This window comes from Semicossyphus pulcher, unplaced genomic scaffold (genome assembly GCF_022749685.1).
Source record: "Semicossyphus pulcher isolate SPU_LCO1_2020_fin unplaced genomic scaffold, fSemPul1.0.p SCAF_20, whole genome shotgun sequence".
Lineage (NCBI taxonomy): Eukaryota > Metazoa > Chordata > Actinopteri > Labriformes > Labridae > Semicossyphus > Semicossyphus pulcher.
Window position 1 is genome coordinate 22697501 of NW_027211694.1, and position 23004 is coordinate 22720504.

Here is a 23004-nt window from a genome sequence, read left to right on the forward strand (position 1 = left end):
GAGAGACAGCATCAGAAACAATGCGTGACAGAGTGACTGATGGCTGCACACACAGTCTGACACAGCTGGAAGCACACACACACAGACCAGAGAGAGAGAGGGAGGTGTCTGAGCCGGTTAGTGTCTACCTGCTGACACAGGGAGTGATGGTGATGTGGACGGACGGTGTGAAAGAGTCTAAAAAGAGAGGAAAAGACGTCTGGAGGGCAGAAGGCGCTGCTCTTTTCTCCTCAGATTCACCTCTGATTTTATTTCCTTTTAACTTCCAAGTCTTTAATCTGCATTCTGAAGTATCACAGTCATTTCAGTGTGACAACGACAGCGTCATCGAATGATTTCATCCTCACATCAGAGAGTTTGAAGACTTCACCTGCGACTGAAAGATATTTGTCATGAAGTTAAAGAACAGACTCGACTCTTCCTGATTGTTTGAAACACTGAAGGAAATACTGGCTCATGTGTAAACGCAACAACTCCTTTTTCCAATTTATTTTTTTGACTTGAGAAAATGTTTTTAGTTTTCTGCAGAGCTACGTCTTCTGTTCTTTTTGGCTTCCAGAAAAACTTGTTTCGCTGCAGGGCTGACATTTTTCTGAGCCTTTAGTCCTACCAGGTGAGAAGATCAACCTGGCTCAGATTATTTTATATCTTATCAGAAAAAAGTGTCCTCGCTTCTGCGTCCTGTAGGTTAGGCTTTCCAACCACCAGAGAACATTACTGTTTTATTAATTTTGGAAGACGTTACCTGTGTAGGTGTGCTGGGGGTCCATTATGTGTCAACCTTGAGGGCTCCAGTCTCATGAATTAATAATCATACCTTGTCAAAATGTAGTGTAGTGGCAAAACTTCCAGCTCTCAGTTGGTTTGTTTAAACCGCTTCTTTTCACTGTGGGCCGCAGCACGGTTTGTGACTCCATTAGATGTCTTTCATCCACAGGTAGAAGGACTCACTGAAGTCCGGGATTAGTTTGCCTTGTCGTTTATTTTGATTTTCCTTTCGGTGCTCATCCAGCAGAATCAATTCTGTCCTAATTCTGGATATATAATCATAAACTAAAGATGCTGTAGGCTTCCGAACGACTCACTCACATTGTTCTAAAACTCTAGCTCCATCTAGCCTACACATCACACGTGCGCAGTAAGCAACCCAAACAAGCAACAAACACTTAAAACAACTTCTTCAAATTATTTTTATTCTGGCTCTGACGCTTACACAGGTCAACATGTAGGGGACAAGGTGTTCAATGGAAACACCTGGAAGGGATTTCTGTTAAAGGGATGGTTCGCTTTGTTTGAAGTGGAGTTGTATGAGATACTCATCAATAGTGAGTGTACTACATACAGTGGATGCTGGTCAGCACAGTGTTCAGAAACCGGAGTGCCGGCATGGACGCTAGGCTATACGCTGCTGCAGATAGGATCAATCACACATGTAATTTATCCACTGATAAGGACGTCCCACCTAAAAATCAATAGTGGTATCAATTAGGGATGCACCGATACCGATACCAGTATCCGGTATCAGGCAGTATCGGAGCTTAAGTACTCGTAAAACTCTGACGAGTAGCGCAGCCCAATACCACTTTACGGCTTGGCTTTAGCCTCCCGTTAGTTAAGCAGGTAGGCGGAGAAGGAGCGCTGTTCAGATAAAGGCTTCGTCCTCACAGACAGCACTAACATGTCCACTCGCGGCCAAACTGAAGCTAACAGAGAGTAATGTAAACGTTAAGGCGATGAAAAGAGTCCGTCGGCGATCACTGATGTCTCCGCAGTAAGTTCAGTAAACAAGTCCGGGCACGTCTCCCTCACTGCCGTGTTTCGGGGGATGAGCGGTGTGGTGCTGCGTTCAGGTGTGCTTAGAAATGGGAGTGTTCATCACGTGACCTTTTTTTGTGGTATGTTGCGTTGTACTGAAATCCACTGAATGTGTTATAGGTCACACGAAAGTAAAACGTGTTGCAGTGTCATGTTTGTTAAGTTAAACAAACTTGAGTGTTAAAATGTCAGCAGCAGCGTCATTCTGTGGATTTCCTTTGTTACAGTCAGAAAGTGAGGTCCATCTGATGGAAATGAAACATGCTTTTAAAGTCATCATGAGAACTGTAAGGATATTATTAAGTACTCATATGTTACCCAAATGTAAGTACTTGTGCTTGGTCTGAAAAAAATGGTATCGGTGCATCTCTCGTATCGATTGTACGCCATGTTTGACTTTTTAGTAAGAACGCCTCTTTGCCTGCATACATGTTACTACGCCTGCAGCGTACGGTGCCGGATCAGCTGTTCGTGTCAGCGGTTTGTTAAAGAGACAACAAACTAAATACAACAACGTCCTCTTGTCCCCACCGTGAGCGGCGCTTTGTCGTTTCCATAATATCGTATTTTCTTTAGTTTGTTGTCTCTTCCTTTGAGTGTCATTAAAAGCGCTTCATAAATGGAATGCATTATTATATTGTTATTAAAATCTGGTGTAAAAAAAAGTACTACATTCGCTTTGTGCAGGTGCATCTGTATCTTGACTAATACAGCCAACATGTGATGGAATAATGTGTGAACTCAAACAGAAACTAAACTCACAGACTGCAAAACCAGAGGGTAGAACTGCAGCAGAGAGCTGTCAGCGTGTCAGGAGCAGGAACACACCTCTTCCGGCATTCCCTCTTCTCCTCTTTCGCTCTCACATTCTGCATCCCTCCCTCCCACCCCTGCTCTCTTCCTGTTTCTTTCTGTCCTCCTGCCCGTGGGGCCCTGAGGGGGTTCGCAGTGCCTACGGTGCTCCCCCGGATCCCCAGCGAAGCTTCCCCAAAACATCGACCGCAAGCATCACGTCCAAGCATCATTACATCGACCTCATTAATCACTAAACTGTTAAGTTGCTGTTGATGGTGTGGTCTTTGCAAGTGAATGACATATAAAATCTGTACATTAGATCTTTCCTGGATCTCTGTGTTGCGTGATGCATTAAAGGAATTAAAAGTGCTGCTGTTTTCACCATTAATCAGTTTGATTCTGTGAGATTTTCCGATTAACACCGACCCCGAGGGAATGCATGATAACAACCGAGCCCCCTGAGCTAATGCAAACTGTTGCTATCCCTGTGAGCAGTCAGCACCATCAAACCTCCGGTGCACATGAAACAGAGTTACTCAGACTCCAGGTGTCACATCTCGTCTGCTTAACATTTTCCTGCAGCACAAATCAGACTTTAAGGAGCTCACAGAAACCTCCATGCCTCCCTCTTCTTCATCTCTCTGGTCTGAGCCCTCCTCTAATCCTTGTTGTTCCTTCGTGGTGCACTATTTCAGTGTCTCTGCACTTGGATGGTAACGGTGCAATAAAGTGGAAGGGATATAAAAAAAAAATACAACACGCACGAAAAACTGTGATCTGGGTCAGAGGATTTGGATGATTTTATGTGCAGCCACAGCGATGCAGCCGCGAGCACCCAGGGGACCTGAAGTGATTTGGGTGAAAGGCACCACGGGGGGTATGATGTCGTGTCACACAGGTTTGAAGAAGCATGTGCGGAGTGATGACAGAGACACAGAGACCTCATGAATAATACCTCTTCTTTTCACCTCTCCCCCCTCCACTCCTCCAGTATGGGTTACTGTATCCTGGTGGCTCACGGTCTGGGTCGGCTGTGTTCGGTGGTGGGTCGTTGGGGCACCACAGTCCTCAGCGTCTCCACGCTGCTGCTGCTCCTGCTCTTCTCCTGGAAGACCGTCCAGCAGAACCACGTGTGGCTCTCCAGGGAGGCTCTGTTCCGGTAAACAACCATTCAACTTTTGTCTTCGCGCCGTCAGAATTTCTAGCAGCTTTCTCTTTCAAAAACCAGCAAACAATACGTTTATTTATGTTCCCATTACATCCAGACTGTGTATTTGTGGTCGCAAAACTCAGACAGGAAGCAAAATACAAAGCCAGTTAGACAGGCAGAGGTATCCAGATCGACAGGCAAAAAGCAAAGTCCAAAACCACAGAAACGTCAGATCAAAAGCTACAAGAACACGAGGGACCGCTGGAACGCTGTCACGAGGGAACAAGACAAACTGGCACAGAAGGAACACAGAGACCGGAGACTCTAGACAATTAGACGCAGGTGAAACACATCAGGGCGGGGCAGGTAATCATAGAAGCAGGAAACACAGAAGTGCAGGAAGTGGAGGCAAGTATCAAAATACAACAGGAAGACATGAAACATAAGGGTAATAAAAGGGAACTTAACCTGCCCGGGGACGTGACATCTAAGAGTGATATAGTAGGTGTGTTGAAAGCTGGAATTTTGTATATACCAGCTTTTTCAGGCGACCTTTAAGGGAAACTTTTCCCAGGTTTCAACCTATCAGAGTTAAGCTGGAGATATACTTGGTTTAAACTACACGTTAGCGTGCACTTTGCACGTTGTGAAGACGAGCTGAATAGACCAAGGATCCACAATGATCCACATCTGTACGATGTGTCGTTGCCGCTGCACAGAGACAAACATGCCTGTCAAACAGCTGCAGACAGAAAAGTTCTGTTTTAGAAGTCGTCGTGGAAACCTGCAAAACTAAACGGGAACAAGTCCGAGAGCGTTACGTCCGTGCACGGAGGAACATGTTGGAGAGACGGAGCGGGGACGGAGCAGACGGTGTGTTCTGTCCACCGCTCATCAGTCGCCACTGAGAATTCAGAATGAATATAACAGTTGCCTCCTTGAGTGTCGCCATGTCTCTTGTTTACATTATGTACATACGGTAGTTGCATACAGCTGCTGAGCTCTCTGGTGCGCCCTCTAGAGGTATCCTCCAGCAACACACGCAGTGCATGGACAAGTATGTGATACATTACGTTCATGATGCAGCCGGTTGTGTAGGCGAACACAAGAGTGTATCTCCAGCCTTAGGTAGAAAGCTTTGCAACTTAGTGCAGCTACAAAATCTGCTGCTTGGATTTATAATCTCAGTTTTTGCTTGAATCACAAAGTAGCTAAGAAACTCTGAACAGACCAAAAAGCCATCCCTGAATATGAGTGCAGAGGATGTTACGGAAGAGGAAACACGTTACAGTGTTTGAGCTGAGTGAACTGTTTTTATTCCTGCACGAGCATACAGCAAAAATAAAGCAGCAGAGTCAGGGGAGGCTGTGGTTGCTCACTGCAATGCATCCTGGTACATGTAGGCACGGCTCGAAGAGCAGTAAAACTGATCCTACATCCTCATCAAATGTGCCAAACTTCCCTCCAACTCTAAAGTTCTGATGTTGGTAGATAACAGCTTAAGAACTTGGAGCATAACAATGTTCTTTAAACAGGAAGTTAGTTATTATAGATAAGACCATTGATTGAGCCCGCCCGCCGACACGGTCGACAGCAGCAGCTCATGTTCTTTAGAGGGTCCCTGTGGAGCTTTCTTGTCAACAGACACACAAAGGATATTCACCTCCATGCTTACCAGGTTCACTTTCATATTATCATGTGTTATCCAACCTAAAGATCGCTGGAATAGTTTTAAACCGTTCGCAGGAATGAGTACTGCGTCCTCATGAGCAGGTCAAAAACACGAGGGACCTTTAACAAACTTAATTTTATGCTCAGCATCATCAAAATCAAACCGCTCAATTGTGTATGCAAAGGTGAGATACACATATACATGCACCTCCTATCTGTCCCCTGACCTCCTCCTGCTCCTCCTCTCCCTCCCTGTTTCAGCTCTGGTATCCAGACTCTGCCTCACAATGCCAAAGTCCACTACAACTACGCCAACTTCCTGAAGGACACCGGGCGGCACCAGGAGGCCATTCACCACTACACCACCGCCCTCAGGTCAGACTCTGAACTACAGCTCTGTACTGATTCTCTTAGTGACACAGTGTGTGGGTGAAGCTGTTTCCTGTTTCTACACAGCCGCTTGTTTAGCTGCAGTTTGTTGGGCGTCGGCGGGGTCTCATGAGGCAGGACATGACGTAAAAAGTGCACTGCGGAAACTCGAAGCAGCGTCATCCTACACGCCCGAGTCCCTTGCCATTTCCTGCAACTAGCAAACAATTTCGGTCACTGCATGTAGAAGTAACTTTCACTTCCTGTGACCTTTAAGAAACCTTGGTTCATTTGCTGACTATCCTGCGCTTCTTCAGTCTATGCTGTTTATTTATAGTGGGCGGCTCCTGTGGGAATTGAACCTCGGCAGCATCAGAGGACACGAACACTTGGCTTCAAAGCAACATTTTATTTTTATGTTGAAGGACAAATGTGGTCGTTTTTTCTCCAATGATTCATCCTGCAATTAATATTCTGTCAGATTCATGTTCTTACAATATTTAACGCACATGTCTCTCACAGTTGTTCCAGCTCGGACTCTGTGCGCGGCTCGTCTCTCACACCTTCACGCTGCGTTTCATGAAAGAGTCTCCATCAGTCGTTCCTCTCCCCGGAGAAGCTTCCTGCAGAGATGATGCTCAAATCTGCTCATGTTTTCACCTCCACCCTTCTGTCCTTTGAGAGGCGGGGTCAATCACAGGGCTGACACACAGAGACAGACAACCTTTCACGCTCACACTCACACCTACGGGCAATTCAGAGTCACCTATGAACCGGGACTCGAACCAGGAACCTTCTAGCTGTGAGGCGACAGCACTAACCACTGCACCACTGTGCAGCCCTGGTCTTATATATATATACATATTCAATTTAAAGTGATAAAACAGACCCAGAGAGTGATTTACATTATTGCTTAATAAATTAACAACTCAAACAACAAACTGTTTTTTAAAATCTTTGCTGATTACTTACTTCATAGTTAATTAGTTAATCAGCTGGTGCTCTGATGTCTGTCTCGTTTGCCCTGAGTTTAGGATCATCTCTATAAACAGGTTTCTGCAGGTAGATGATGCATTTGTTGCGAGTAATTTGACCTCCTTCTGCTTTCCTCTTGTAGCAGAGGAGCAGTTTTGTCCCCTGGCGTTTGAGCTGACTTCTTGTTGTAAGCAGAAAAAGGTCCGAGCAGTGAGCGAGAGAAGCAGAGAACGCTTGCCGTAATGCGATCCTGGAGCGCAGCGGCCATCATCAGACGACGATTTAGCTTTTGTGAATCCGTCCCTCCAGGAAGCTGCAAAGTTGTGATTCAGCAAATTCATGCAAGTGTTTTGCAACCTTTCAGTCCGGGCCAACTTCTGCAATGTTTGCGCAAATTTGACCAATCAGCCTGTTTCCCCGGAGCGTCGATGTGTACATCAACAAATATTGATCTTCATATGTCTGCGATGTTGTATAAACATCAGAGAGTATCATTTACCAATCCTTTAATATCTCCAGTCTGGTGTGTGTGCAGAGAGCGATGTAACGTCTGTGTGTGGTTAAAACAATCATCTTCCTCTGTAACAAAAAGGTCTATCTCTGTAGGGATCCTTTCTGTCATGTTGTCACACACTTAGAATAACAATCTGAGCCTGTCAGTGGAAACAACAAGAACTTTTAGTGGACGACCTTTGACCCATCAAGGATTATGTTGCAGCCATTACAGCCAGGTTCTTTCACTACTATTTGTTCTCCTCTTGAAATAGACGCATGAAACATCTCCAGCACTCCTCTCCTTATTACCAGGATCTGAATTCATCTCTTCACATTCATCTCCCAATCCTCCCCCCTATTTTCCTCGCTTCCTTCTCTCCTCTCCTCCTCTCCTTCCCTCCTCTTCCCTCAGCAGCAGAGTCGTGCGCTGCCAGTTTTTGTGCTAATCCATCCTGCCAAACCCCGAGCAGAGAGCTCGAGCAGCTTTCATCCAGCTCCAAACCACATCCCAGCTCGTAATCACCCCGAACCCAGCAGACCACTCACTCTCACTTTATTCAGCGTCCTTTTCTGCTTTGTCTTTTCCCAAAGGGGGCGTGATCAGGGACAGAGATCCCTTTGAATCCCTCACGTTTCAAATTCTCAAAGATTTTTAATTTTAAAGTCACCTGTACCTGTAATAGAACGCTTCTCCTCTCAGCCGGTGTGACAAGACTGAAACACAGGCTGTTTGTCGCTGCTGTTTCCGTCTTCTTTCTCTGCACCTAAAAACAGCATTATTGTCGCTCCTTGCCCCGGACGTCTTGTCAGGCTGGTGGCACCATTATGTCCACTGACTATAAAAGTGTATTTCAATTACACGGAGGTCTTTTGTAGCAGTGATGGAGAGCGGCAGTAAATGTCAGCAGAGAGGCTGCTGGCTGCAGCTTCCACACACTCGCTGCTGATTTATCTGCTCCATTTGCTCTGAAGATAATCCTTATCACTGTGACACGGCACTTAGTCCAATCAGGATCATGCTCTGGTATGTTTCCCTCTGGAAGTGACGTTAATGGTTCCTAAGATGAAAGCAGTGTTGCAGATGCTGAGCTGGTAGACAGACAACTTCTACATGTAAGCAAATGTGCATCATTTTCTTTATATAAACTTAGAAGTGAAGATTTGTCAGTGTAGAATATTTCTTCTGCCCCCAAGTTGCAAGAAATGAATTATCGCACTTATTTTTTCCGAAGATGAATGTGACTCCTCTCTCCCCTCCTCCTCCTCCCCCTCCCCCTCCTCCTCCTCCTCCCCCTCCTCTCAGGTTGTACCCCCGCCATGCCAGCGCCATGAACAATCTCGGCACTCTGACTCGCAGCCCCGAGGAGGCGGAGCGCTACTACAGGAAGGCACTGGACACCAACCCTCAGCATAACAGAGCTCTGTTCAACCTGGGGAACCTCCTCAAGTAAGACACACACACACTCACACACACACACACACACACACACACACACACAGACACACGCACACACACACACACACAAATGAAATGTTCCTGAAGTTGTCAATCAGCACTCTCAAGAGATCGATCCTGGTCCAGTATGACAGACCTGGTCTCTAACGTACCTGCTGTTGTTGTTCTTGAGATACATTTTGAGACATTACAGACTCAACCCGGCTCGTATCTGAGAGGAGAGAGGCCCAGTGGAGGTCGGGTCTGTACAATGGACCAGACAAACCTGTGAATGAAATGACTAAAATGCATTTCTGCTGCTAAAAGGTTTATCATGTTGGAAACAACATTCTAATCATACTTAAAACAATCTTAGGGGCCGCTGATAGCTCCGTAAATTGTGCATACATTGCCCCCTCCATCTGCTCCGTCTCAGGGTCTGATTCACAAAGCAAACTGCACTGATGATATTCAAGCGCAAACACGCCCCTGAAGTTTCACAGCTCGTGCAGTTTGCTCTTGTTTTGTGTCTGATTGTGGAGAGAAGCTGTCTGCAGCTCCTCTCTGCTTTCATGCATTAGCTGAGCTCCACACTGACGGAGCTCAGCTCCATGCACAGATCGATGATGAGCAGGGAGAGGAGGGGGCCGCTCGAGTTTATTGTAAAGCCCAGACTCGACAGGTGTTTGCTAGTTTCACTGTCTGTAACAGCAGCTCGTCCACATAATAATCCCCGTCATTCATGTGATAAGAAAGTGTCATATCGCGATATCAAAGATGTAAATTTGCTGTGTTGCTTTTCCTGTTCATTGTCGAAGCCCTCACTCTGCTTAAATCAGTACAAGCATGAGAGAGGCCTGTCTGTCCGTGTAAGCCCCGCCCCTGCATGCTCTGAGTGTGTGACTGTGGAGAGGCGGGGCGCTCAGCGGAGAGCAGACTTCAGTGTTTGACAGATATTAGCAAAAGAATTGAAGACAAGAAGAGCATTTTAATACAAAGAGAGCGGCCACCGTCGTCACGTGCTGCTGCAGAAAGCACCGGTGACAGCGACGTGAGGCCCGCACAGTAAGCACAGGAGAGTTTTCCTAAAACACCATGCAGACGTTTGTGGGCTTAATGAATGAACAAATCAATGCATCACCTTTACAGAGCCCAAATGTCACTTTTCTTCTTTATTTCTCTTCAGATTACCATCTAATTGAAATTAGTAGCATAGCCATATATAGAGTAATAAAGCAGGCAGCTTCGCTATTTACTGATTTAAAAACAAACATACAGACGGTTGATGCAGTGGCAGATCAAAAACTTCTTATTAATCAGTAAGAAGAGAGTCTTAGCAGATCACAGCTTGTCGTAGCAGCTACAGCAGTGATTCTGTGTTGTCCAAACGTGAACGCTGACTGGGTGGACGCAGAGGGGGCTACAACGTCCAAAAGGCCTCATTCTCCTTCGAAAATGTGCCAGAAGCAACCTCACTTGGGCTTTTACGGCCAAAACGTTCCCCAGACCCGCCCCGGTCATTGGAAAAGAAGGGAAACTGTCCAAGCACTTTATCTTGTTTGCACGAATAAATGCTGCTGCCTGAAATCACACGAAACATTATTCAGTTTTCTTTTTTCATATCGTCATCAATAAATTACGTGAAATATCGTGATATCATTTTTAGGCCACATCGCCCACCCCTAGTGACACAGTAATATTTACTTACATTGTAATGTTGTTGCTCTGAATGTCCGCATAATGATTCATTTAAATTGTGCACACAGCACCGGAGCACAGAGACGCTGTTTGCTCTGCAGCACGGCTCAGGGTGCTTCGAGAATGAGGCGGAGTCTCTTGTGTCACTTGCACAGGTTTTAGCGAGCGCAAAAGCCGCGCAATCCTTTAGCGAATTCGGCCCTTACTGTATATAACGTTTAATCATGTGTCAGAAGATTATAATTTAGTTTATCAACTGTAACCTGAACAGTTCACCACACGTGCCCTCTTCTTCTTACCTTCATACTGTCTCTGTTTACAATTAACACGAAGGAGGAAGAGACAGAAGAGGGGCCGCTAGGTTTGAGCACTTTTCTTTTTCACCTCAGTAAAAAGGGCATCCGTCTCTCCTCCGCTCTGGCCTCAGGTATGAATTGATTCGATTTTTTTCCTGTCCATTTTTAAAATCATCAGCTCTGAAGGTCGGTCTGCTTGGTTCTACACGGGCTCTCCAAATCATGATTCAAAAACAGACTCAAGCTCCTTCTGGTCCCGTCTCTGGTCCGAGGGTCAGGGGCTTATATTTTCCTCACAGCTCCAAAGTATTTACTATCTCTCAGTCATCTCTAACTTCCCAAAATAAAGGTGGTTAAACAGAGACAGTTTGATGGTTTTGTTTCCTTCTCTTGCTCTGTAAGTCAGCGCACACATCACCAAACTGCCCTGTCCAGCACGAGCATTACAGTGTTCCTCCATTGTTCGACACAGAAGCTCAGCCCTCCACACTGTCTTCTGATTTGTAATTGCATGCTTCACTTTGTGCCGTGTTCTCAGAAGTCTTCAGTCCTCATCACAGAAACCGCTGTCACAGAAAGCTCCTCACTCGAGACGGCAAAAAGACAAATAACCGTTAAAATGAAGAATTCACATCTGATTTCACACCTCGTTAAAAGGAACTGAACACAAAACATGTTTTACGTCAGGACACAGAGTAATCGTCAAATCTCTGCGCTCGTGAGCCGTTGATATAAATCTTTGTGTGACAAATCCAATCATGCCGTCTGTGCAGTCGGAGTCTGAGTATATTTACTTTTCTCCGCTTGACTGTCTCACTCTGCCGTGTCGGTTAACATTTCATTTACTCTTAATGTTTGCTGTTCTTGCAGCGTTCTTGTTTTCTTGGTACTTACATTTTTATTTTCTTCTCGGATTTTTGCACGCTTGGGTTACCTGCACTCAGGGTTACAGCAAGTACATTTGAAACCAGTGTGATCCTGAGAGACCTCATTGCTGCCTCATGATATGAAGAGTCAGGCACTCAAAAACAAAGGAGTCTTTCATAGGAAGCCAAGCGAGCGGTGACGCCTCAACGAGGACATTTTCCCACCGTTTAAAAACGTGTTGCAACGTAACTGTTAATGATTGCACTGGAAAATTTACAAGATTTCACCTCCCCTCTTTTTCTGTGTTTGGCGCATATTGCTGCAATTAGACAGATTCAGGTAGACGCAGGTAAGGCCTGAAGAGAATGGAGGGGTGTGTGTGACTGAGCAGCGTGTAAAACCAGTTACACCGACTACCTTGGCAAGCCTACGAGTGAGATGGCAGATAACATGCTGCGTCTGATACGTGGATACTTTCTATTCCTGTACACCTCTCTGTGGACCACACTACTGCTCACCACCTCTCTCATCTTACCCACAACAGCCTCTCCACACACACCTAACGCCTTGTCACATGGGGCCTGCGGAACTGCCAGTCAGCGCCCCACTCGACTGACCTCATCTCTCGCTGTGCCTCCTCACAATCTCTGGAGCTCTTCTCTCTGAATGAGACTTGGACCACACCTGCAGCCCACTTCTCCTTCACTGGCCAGCATCAGTGGGGGAACTGGTTTTCTAACATCCTCCACATGAAGGTTTTCTCTCCTTGCTTCTTCACCCATTCTTTTGTGTCTGTTACTTATCCGGTGAAATTAATCATGTTGTGCACGGCCGCCCACTCGGTCCTCTGGGAGTTCTTGGACGAATTAGAAATCCTCCTACCCAATCCCTCACACTCTCAAACCTGTCTCTTCTACAGATACTGTCCCTATCCACCGCAACCTTTTCACCCTGTCTCCCTCCTCTCCCACCTTATCTGTCCTATCAGCTCTCCCCTCACCTGACTCCTTCTCTCTCACGCCATCCAACTCCGCCACCCACCGGCTGACACCACCTGTCCTGTATCCATCTTTTCCTCTCTCACCCACCCAATCAATGCTTCTTTGACGACTGGCTGTTTTCCCAATAATCTGAAAGCAGCTGGAAGAAACTTGTTTTCTCAGAAACCCCGACTCAAGAACACCGGTCTCTTCCATTTCTCTCCAGAACACTAGAGTGTGCTGTCTTGTATCTCCACCAGAACACCCTTCTTAACCTCAACCAAACAAACAAAACAAATCAACACTGCTAGAGCAGCCCCTCTCTCCTTCATCGTCATCCTGCTAGGTCCATTCAGCATCCTTAGGGGTCCCTCAGGGTTCTGTTCTGGGTCCCCGCTCCTTTTGTCACTGCTTGTATATATCTGCATGTCTGACTGACTTAGCACATGATATGGAGGTACCCAAGACCAAGCTGCACATCCTATGAGGGAATACACCTTTCCATGACCTCTCCATCACCACTGAGAGCTCTGTTGTGTTCTTGGTTCGAACTGGAAGGTGACTGGGTCACTAGTTCTCCTTCACCTTCAATATCGCTATGAATAACCATCTGCTGCCGATTTATTCTCCACAACATTAAAGAGATCCGTTTATTCATCACCCAGAAGGCGGTGCAGGTTCTGACCCCCGACTCACTTCTTTCTGAGGAGTTTGCATGTACCATCAGACCGCTGCAGCTCATCGGACAACAGCTGGGCTTATCATCAGACCACACCTTTCCCTGCACTGGATACCTTTGGCTGCTGAAATCTGATTCAAGACACTGGTACTGGTACAATCATACTTCCAGGACATTGTCAAGGCAAACACCCCACACCATCTGTATGGAAAAATCGGCCCATCCAGCAGAAACGTCCTCTGTTGAAGACTGAAGACTCATCTGTTCTTCTCTTAGCCCATGAAAAAGAGCTCTCCTCATTTTCTTGGTGTCTCTAAATTATTCTCGCAGTTTGCCGGTTGTGCCCTCATGGTTGAATGCACTTTTTGTGAGTCACTTCGGATAAAAGCCTGAATAAATGTGATGTAATTTATTGTAATGCTTCTACAGTGAAGTTGCCAGAGGGTTGTTTTATAAGGAAGGCACAGAAGCAGGGCTGATTGTGGAAGCCAGCTTTAAATGAGCCAGACAGACCGACCAGAGCAGACCAACACGAGTACGTTTGTCCACGACAACAAACAGAGACGATCAATGGAAGCAAAAACAGACAGAAAGTAGAAAGTATACCAAAGAGAATGCATGACACTGAGGTTCGACTGACAAAGGATAGAACCCGTACATATCAGTGTCTCCTTATGCTGGGCTCAGACTACAGGAGCTTTGGGCTGATTTATACCTGTTCTAGTGTGAGACCTTGTTTGCTGCCGATGTTCCAATATCGGAACCCATCAGCTGTCTTCTGAGGACGATATCTCCTCTGGGAGTGTGTGGGGAACTTTTCGGTCATTCCAGTGTGGCCAGCGTTTAGCGATAAACGTCTTCCTGCCCAGACGTCCTCCTCCGTGCGCTGCATGTTTACAGTCCAGTCAGCAGCTCGAGCAGCGACCGTGTGTTCAGATCAAAGGTAAATTCTCCCTCCAGATGTGTCTGCTAAATAAACGCTGTCATCTCTCGGTTCGTCCCATCCCCCGGAGGAGCGCCCGTTCATCTGTCTGTGCTGAGTCTCAGTCTCACTGTAAACAGGAAGTTACACAGAGGCTGCACTCTGGCTGACTGCAGCGGGATGAAGCCCAAACAGAAACAGATTTTCTTGTGATCGACTTTAATTAACGGCTCTTCAGTTTGCTGAAAGAACAACATCAGGATGCAGATTAGGAACAACATGAAGCTTTGTCAGGTCTGTCCTCAGGAGGAGGAGAACACTACTGTAACATGAGACGGAGGGCGGAGCCATCATTTATGATGCATTCAAGGAAGTCGGGAAATCTGACTGGCTTTCCCAATTTGTCACTCAAGTTGAAATGTTTGATCCGTTTGTTAGCTCAGCTTATGCAGATATCTGTTTATAGATAAATGCTCAGCTGACTGTCAGTGGGAGCCGGGATGTCAGTATGATGGATCCCGTCCCGCCTTGTCTTTGCTCTCCACACGGACTGTTTTTCCTGCAAAGCCTGCTGATACATGATTGGTCAAAACTACTTGGACGAAATCAACACACTTCCTGGACTAAAATCCGGTTGCGCCCGCAGATTATACGTTTTTCTGTCAAATCTGTAGATAGAGATCACTGATGTTCAGCCCAGAGATTTTGGTTATAATCTGAGTTTTACAGATCTAGTCTTAAACCTCTCAATCGACTCGCAGACTCATCGAGCCGCGTCAGTATTAGAAGAAGAAGAAGAGATACTTTATTAATCACAGAGGGAGAGTCAACGTTTTCACTCTGTTATTATTAGAAACATGCTACACACAAAGGCCCGAAATACACACATGCACAAACAGGAATGGACATGCACTAATGGAGTTAGTGAGGGGGCGGCACATGGACATGCGCCCTGAGCAGTGGGTGATTCGGCGCCTTGCTCACGGACACCTCAACAGAGCTCAGGGAAGGAGCCGGCACCTCAACAGCTACCAGCCCCAATTTCCATGCTTGGTCCGTACCGGGATTTGAACCGGCCGCCCTCCCGTTTCCATGCCTACCCAACATATATTACATGTAATACATATATTATATATTACATATACTATATTATAAAGCGTTTGATCTTTAACATCCAAAAACAGAGCTGCTAAAGCAATGGTATACATTATAGCCTTGAAGCTAACATTAGCTAGCTTGCTACTGTGGACAGAAAACCACAGGTGCAATCTCACCTTCAGTTCTTGTTGAAGAAGAGACTCTCTGAGATGTTTCCCCCAACATTTTCTCGGCCTTCTGCCTTTGTGTTTACTTGGGGTGTTTGTTGCTCCCTCAGGCACACATAATGATCTGAATAACATTCATTCATATATTTTAAAACGCCTGTCGTCTGAGCCCAGCCTTATTTGAATCCACATCCTGTTGTTGTGGTGGTCTATGTGTCGCCCACATAGCTTTCAATCAACAGACCATGATTAAACTTTAATGATTCCTTTGCACTATTGATGCAGAGCCTTGATGTGTCACTGTGGACAAACAGAATTGAGAGATATGTCGAAACGCGGCCTCGGTGCTCGGATGGAAATGAACGGTCAGCTGAAGATGTAGAGGCATCAGTCATGCTGCAGTCAGAGGCCGGAGGCTCTGAAGAAGAGTCATTTGTCACGCTCGCTAAATGAAAGCCGTCGATTCTGCTGACTCGTGACACGGCCGCTGTGATCTGAACAGCTCCGTCTGCAGCTGAGGAGGCTGTTTGTTTGCTTGTTTTGCGGTCAAACAGCAATGACTGCCCCCAGCTCTACTGGCTCTAATAGGAAATTACATCAATAATAGAAGCTGAAATGAAGTCTGTTATTATAGCTCAGGTTTATTACCATCTCTGTGTCATCAGTGGAGCTATGAGAGCAAACGGAGCCATCGATCCACTGCTGCAAATGCAGCTGCTCTGCGAGTGTATACATCTCTATTTGTTCTGTTTGCTGAGTCAATGAATGAATGAACTGAAAACTACAAGCATGTAATCTATGACCGGAATTAATAGTATGACAGTTTTGCGGCTGGGTTTAATCACCATTGATCATTGTGGCTGTAACGGATACTAACAGGCCGCATCCAGAGATGATTGTGAACGCCCCGTTGAACCTTCAGGCTGGTTGTTTTACAGTTGCAGTCGTTGGGCGTCAGGATAGAAACTCATTGTTATGTTTCTATCCTGGCTCAGCAGCTCGTTCTTCCTCTCGGCCTTCACACACTAATCATGCTGCACTTTGTGCTGCTTTTTCAACTGCTTCAACAAGTTAGTCGTGTTGCTTTGCGGCGCAGACGCAGGTTTCATGACCTCTTTGTCTTCTTAACAGCCCCCCAGCTCTTCGTCTTTTGTTCCAGACGTTTGACTTTAGTTTCCCCCGACCGTCTCTGTCGTTTACTCTTCTATGGAGTTAATTTTGTGTCTTCATTATGCAATCAAACAGACCCGGAAACAGTTAATTGCGGACGTCACCACTTAAAGGAGAGGTTCGGTATTTTTAAACCTGGGCCTTATTTGTACAAATTTGATCTTCCTCTTTAAAAACAGCTACGGCGGAGGTTACCTGCTGGACGGATTCCAGAAGTTTTTGTTCATATGAGTCATTTCAACGCCCAAATTAGTAAAAAAAAAAAAATAGGGCCCAGGCTTTAAAATACCGAACTTCTCCTTTAACAACCGGGTTGGACAGTGGATGTTGCCAAGCTGTCACTCTGATCGAGACTGGCCAATAAAGACGTCTCTTACAGCTTTCAGCCTAGGTCCCGCCCACAGGATTCAGCTAAACCGCAAACAAAACTTTTGGTTGTAGTGTGGCAAGTTTTGCTTTCAAAAATATTCAGTTTGATTGCATAATAAAGAAACAAAATGAACTCTTCCTCTCTAAACTGCCGCTGCAAGGTCGGCGCTCATCACATGACATGCCAGCTCCCCCAAAAGTGAAGCCCAAACCTCTCCACCGCCCCCTGGGGGAGGGGCTGTTAGTTTAGGGCTTCTTCAGCCCTATCGTGCTGTATTGAAGAAGACTTGAAACTAGAGATCATAAACTAATCAGGAAAATAAATCAAGAGAGAAATAGGCTCATTTTCTTATCTGGTTTAAAACAACCTTTTTACAGCCAGTGGAGTCTCCCCCTGCTGGCCACTACTGAGAATTAAAGATTAAAGAGAGGCTAAAGGGACCTTTAAAACCAGAAGCTACTTTCAGTCTGTGACAAACATGACCTGAATGCTGAATGCTAAGCTCAGCTAGCTGTACGCCTCCCTCCACTTGTTTCCTGTAGTTGTCGTCCTCTTACCTGCTTGGTTGTCAACCTTCTCCAGCTCTGTTCTTGTATTATCAACCGTGCACGGAGCTCATTCGGTTTCACGACATGAACTAAACCAGATTACATCAGGGTTGAAGGTTATGCTTCCTCCTACATCAATCAGCACTTTATGAAAAGTCTCTGCTCTACTTTCAGGCCTTCATCTCCTCCGTCTCCTCATATGTGAGTGTGGCAGTGAGAGAATGATAATATGTCTGATCATAACGACGACCATGATGATGATTGTTTGCTTATATTTCTGCTGCCGCTGATGACGGGAGTATGATTAAGTTGCTTCTAATGATGCAGCTAATAATGATGATGACAGTGATGATGTTGCAGCTGCTGCTTCTGACGATGAGGATGTGGGAGTGATGATCCCGCTGCTAATGATAGTGACAATGATATGTGATGATGGCAAGGAGGAGGATGATATTGATGACGATGATGATCTGGACTGTGATACTGATGATAACTCAAGCTGCTAACTGGACTGTAAACAATGCAGCGCACGGAGGAGGAAGTCTGCGCTGCAAGACGTTTATCGCTACACCTGACACGCCTGAAAAGTTGGCCATCCTTCCCACAGGATATACCCTCGTCATGTTATATTAGTGGTGATAATAATGATACTGAAAATGATGACGATGAAGATGATATTGACGATGCTGGTGCTGTGTTGCAGGTCCCAGGGGAAGGAGAAAGAGGCTGAGACTCTGCTGAGGGAGTCGATACGCTTCGGTCCACATTTTGCGGATGCTTACTCCAGTCTGGCTTCTCTCTATGCCGAGCAGGTGAAACATCCGGAAAGCACACAGAAAGGACTCCCTGTCTCACGCTCACACACGCAGACATGTTTTAACTCATCATCTCTTAATAACTCCTGGATTAGCTTTAGCTGTGCAGGGCTAATCTCTGCAGCTGTAAAACATGACGCTCCGGCTTCTTGTAATGTTGGTCAGTTTGTGCTTTAATCTCGTCTTCCTTTCGCCTGCATCCTCCCGCAGAAACGCTTTGCTGAAGCCAATGAAGTGTATCTGAAAGGTATCGAGAACTGCCCGGACAGCTCCGATCTGCATAACAACTACGGAGTGTTTCTGGTGGATACGGGTGAGTTACCGGCTCTCTGGCCCCCGGGGCTGATGGGTAAACGCATTAACACTGCCTAGACCTACACAGGTGACATTAACACACAGAAACAACCACTGCCTGCATATCAAACTAATGGCCTTTTTTTCCCTCCATCCTCCCTCACTTCCTTTCCTTTCTCTCCTCTCCTGCAGGAGAGGGCGAGCTAGCAGCCGCTCACTACCAACAAGCTGTGAGACTCAAACCTGCACACTATGTTGCCATGGTGAACCTGGGCCGCCTGCTCAGATCGTCCAATGAGAACAAAGAAGCTGAGTCCTGGTACAAAAGGTAAGTGTGGTTGTATCATGTTGTATCATGTTGTAGCAGTGGCATGTTTTAAAAAGCTTTTTTCAGGTGAAACTAAATCTGATGTATAATGTTTGTTTATCTTCATGAGTGTGTTTTATAGTTGTAAAGTTATCATGGATTAACTATTTTAAGTTTGTTTTTATTCCACACATTTTCTTTAACCAGAACATCTCTTTTTTTAAAAACACCAGACTCCCTTTAAAAAACCAGTAATTTTACAGAACACGGGAGCTGCTGGTCCACAGCGTTCTCGATGAGTTAGTTTGTGTTTTGTGTGAAAACTTAAAAACTTTGTTAGATCAAAGCTTCCCATTCAAAAAGCCAAAGTCACACAATTACATAAACAAACTTATTAATCAAGTCATGGGTAGATGAGCACCTCCCATCTTCTGCACGGTAAAATTACTGTTTTTGTCAATGGAGTCTGGTGGCTTTTAAGAGAGTGAGTCTCCTGAAAACACGCATCTTACTCTTTATCTAAAGGGTCTAATCTCTAATCACTGTCTACCTTAACACTTAATTCAGATTGAAGCACTATCATGGAAAGCCATGTTTGTGACCTTTGACCTTTCCCTGCAGGGCGCTGCAGGTGACGAGGAAGGTGGACATCCTGACCCCCCTCGGTGCCCTGTACTACAACACGGGCCGCTACGAGGAGGCCCTGCAGGTGTACAGAGAGGCTGCCGACCTGCAGCCAAACAGTGCTGACATCTGGCTGGCTCTGGTGAGCACACACACACACACACACACACACACACTCACACACCGAATCATTGAATGCCAGGACATCTGGGTGTGTGTGTGGTTTGGGAAAGCTGCCACATCCTGGATGTTCACCAAAACAACATGTGTCTGGTCTTGAACATGTTGCCAATTCCTGAAACAGCTGTTTCTGCTGTTTCGCACACTCACACACTCACACAAACACAAACACATTCACACACACACACACACACACACACACACACACTCACAAACACACACTCACACACTGTATCTCTGTCCCAGGCTCAGGTTTTAGCCATGGCCGGTCGTACCAAAGAGGCAGAGAAGATGACGCAGGACATCATATCCAGAGAGGGCAGCTGTATTGAATGTTACCGCCTCCTGTCTGCCATCTACAGCAAGAGAGGCAACTACACAGAGGTTTGTGTGTGTGTGTGAGTGTGTGTGTGTGTGTGTGTGTGTGTGTGTGTGTGTGTGTGTGTGTATTTTAATGTGTGTGTGTGTGTGTGTGTGTGTGTGTGTTTCCTGGCCTTGGTGTCAGTAGCTTACAGGTAAGAAAACACACATGTGAATGTGATTGTTCAGAAACGATAAACTCTCCGCAGGAAACGAGTTCTGCTCCAACAGTTACCGTGGAAACAAATCACCTGCGCTGTGCATCAGGCCAGCAGCCATTTGCTGGCGAGCAGCTGTCAATCATCTTCCCACTGTGTTCTCTCACCACCACCTTCCCTTCTGGCTGTCGGTCTTTCTCTTTCACTGTGACCCAGATTCTTTGCTTCAAATCGAAATCTTATTATTTTCAAACCTGGGCCTTTTTTCAGTGATCAGAGTCCGTCCACTAAAAGTTCTTGTTGTTTCCACTGACAGGCTCAGATTGTTATTCTAAGTGTGTGACAACATGACAGAAAGGATCCCTACAGAGATAGACCTTTTTGTTACAGAGGAAGATGATTGTTTTAACCACAAAGAGCCGTCACTTTGCTCTCTTTAAAGCCACCAGACCATAACCCCACTGATTGAGACAGCTGTGGAAACTTTAGGTAACTCCCGTGTTCTGTGAGGTAAAATTACTAATTTTCTCAATGGAGTCTGGTGGCTTTGAAGAGAGCGATCTCTTAAAGAGTAACGTCTGTTTTTGGTTCAAACAAGGATCGTCCTGTTATCAAAAAGGTCTATCTCTGTAGGGATCCTTTCTGTAATGATGTCACACATTTAGAATAACAATCTGAACCTGTCAGTGGAAACAACAAGAACTTTAGTGATTAAAAACACAGGTCCAGATTTGAAAAATACTGGAATTCTTAAAGGAAAAGGTAGCAGGGGGAACTGCTCGCTCGCTCGCTCGGCTTTGTCTAAAATCCAAACTTTTGTTAAAATCAAAAATCATTTTACATATCTGTTTGTGTTCATATTAATTAAACTTTAATAAAGCATGTTAATCAGTGAGTTTTAAAGGTATCAATAGGAGTTTTGACAAAGTCTGCTGTTTTAACCTGCATCCCGTCTTGTCTCGTACTTGTCTTTTGTTTAATTTGTAGACCAACAGTTATAGAAATAAGGGAAAATAAACTGAAATGACCTGGAAACAAACTCAATTTGTCAGGTGTTAAATGTTAATCCAGGGTTATTAATAATTAGCTCTTGTGGAGAGAACCTGCAGCCTCTGGGCTTCATTCCAAGAGCAGAAATGAAACATCATTATATGTGGTTTGTCAGTTTGTCCCATGTTCCCAACAACATGGAGTCTCTGCTAAATTCACAAATCGTCTCCTTATTCTCTTTTCTCTCTGCATGTTACAGGAATACATCATCATTCTCCTCATCTCCCTCCTCCTTCTTTAACATTCCTCTCCTCCCTCCATCCGTCCTTCCCATAGAGGCCTTCATGTATCAAAGTAGCAGCAAGTGAAGGAGGGGGGGTTTCTGCAGAGGATGTTTTTTCTTATATGTGTGTATTCACTGTGTGTGTGTGTGTGTGTGCCAGGCTCTGGACGCTCTGGACCGGGCCCTGCAGCAGAATCCCAGTGATCTGACAGTGAGAGCAGAGCTGTATTTCTCCAAAGGAAACCAGCTGAGAGAGATGAACCAGCTGGACCGAGCCTTCGAGGTACTGAGCTCTCTCTCCCTCTCTCTCTTCTGGAATTAATATTTTGGGGCCTTTGGGCAGACATCCACCCACAAGAAAAACTGACCCTTAAAAATGTAATTCTGGTATTTTTAAACCTTGGGACTTTTTTTTGCTTGTTTACACATTTTAGGGTCCAAATGAGGTTTTGGAATCGCTCCAGTAGATCGCTTCAGCCTGCAGCCGCAGACAAGCTGTAATGGCTGCAATCTTTAGTGCCGGGGGAATGTGCCGCATCAAAGTGCATCCACTGACAGGCTCAGATTGTCATTCTCAGTGTCTGACAACATCACAGAAAGGATCCCTACAGAGATAGACCTCTTTGTTAGAGAAGAAAATGATTGTTTTAAAGCAGAAATAGTGGTTACATCACTCTCTTCAAAGCCACCAGACTCCATTCATAAAAACAGCAATTTAACTTTGCAGCGCGTGTTGGTTCGTGATCTACTGCTGCCTCGATCTGCTGCTGTTAGTTCTTTTGTGTGTTAAAGAAATAATATGTTGGATCCAATTTAAACACCAAAGTCACATTAAAACTCCAACAAACAAATCGATAGAGGCGGCAGTAGACCGGCAACTCCTTTGATCTGGGAGGTCAAATTACTGTTTTTGTTAATGGAGTCTGGTGGGTTCGATCGAAGTGGTGTAACGGCTGTTTCTGTTTAAAAAACCTTAGCAAAAAGGTCCAACTCTGTGGGGATCCTTTCCTTCATTATGTTGTAAATGCAGCTAAAAGTATAAAAACACTGAAAACGATTAAAAGCAGGTCAGACCAGCTCGTTACTGCGATTACTTTTCAGACTCAGATCTGTCGGCACAGTCTGAATAACTTGTCTGAGGACTCGTGGCTCAGATTTAATCTGTAAGGAAAGTTCCTGGAAGGCACTTTCCAGAGAAGGAAGCTTTGATTGACTTCCTGAGAAAAAGTCCTGAGGCGGGAGAGCAAATAAAGCGAAGAGGGACGACTGTGAGCGCTCTGTGGGAAACACTGGCGGAGTGGAAACGAGACGGGAAGAGCCGAGGAGGCCATCTGAGGTCACGGCAGCTTTAAAGAGAGCCGTGTTTGTGCAGAGAAGCTGCTTCATTAGCTGATACAGATAATGATGTGTTATTTCTCTGCTATTATCTCTGAAGGAGCAAAACAAACACGCTGCAGCCGGAGAGAGCGTTTGATGTGCGCGTTTAAACTGGT

General features: G+C 45.5%; 1 protein-coding gene across 1 annotated transcript in view; it reads left to right on the plus strand.

Moving 5' to 3' along the window:
• tmtc1 (transmembrane O-mannosyltransferase targeting cadherins 1) overlaps positions 1 to 23004 on the plus strand; it is a 116276-nt gene that overhangs the window by 85613 nt on the left and 7659 nt on the right. The window contains exons 9-17 of the mRNA XM_069671120.1: positions 3602 to 3769; positions 5693 to 5806; positions 8574 to 8717; positions 18204 to 18312; positions 18526 to 18628; positions 18802 to 18937; positions 19538 to 19682; positions 19967 to 20104; positions 21672 to 21794. Coding sequence (XP_069527221.1) covers positions 3602 to 3769; positions 5693 to 5806; positions 8574 to 8717; positions 18204 to 18312; positions 18526 to 18628; positions 18802 to 18937; positions 19538 to 19682; positions 19967 to 20104; positions 21672 to 21794 — 1180 coding nt within the window. The remainder of the gene's footprint in view (positions 1 to 3601; positions 3770 to 5692; positions 5807 to 8573; positions 8718 to 18203; positions 18313 to 18525; positions 18629 to 18801; positions 18938 to 19537; positions 19683 to 19966; positions 20105 to 21671; positions 21795 to 23004) is intronic.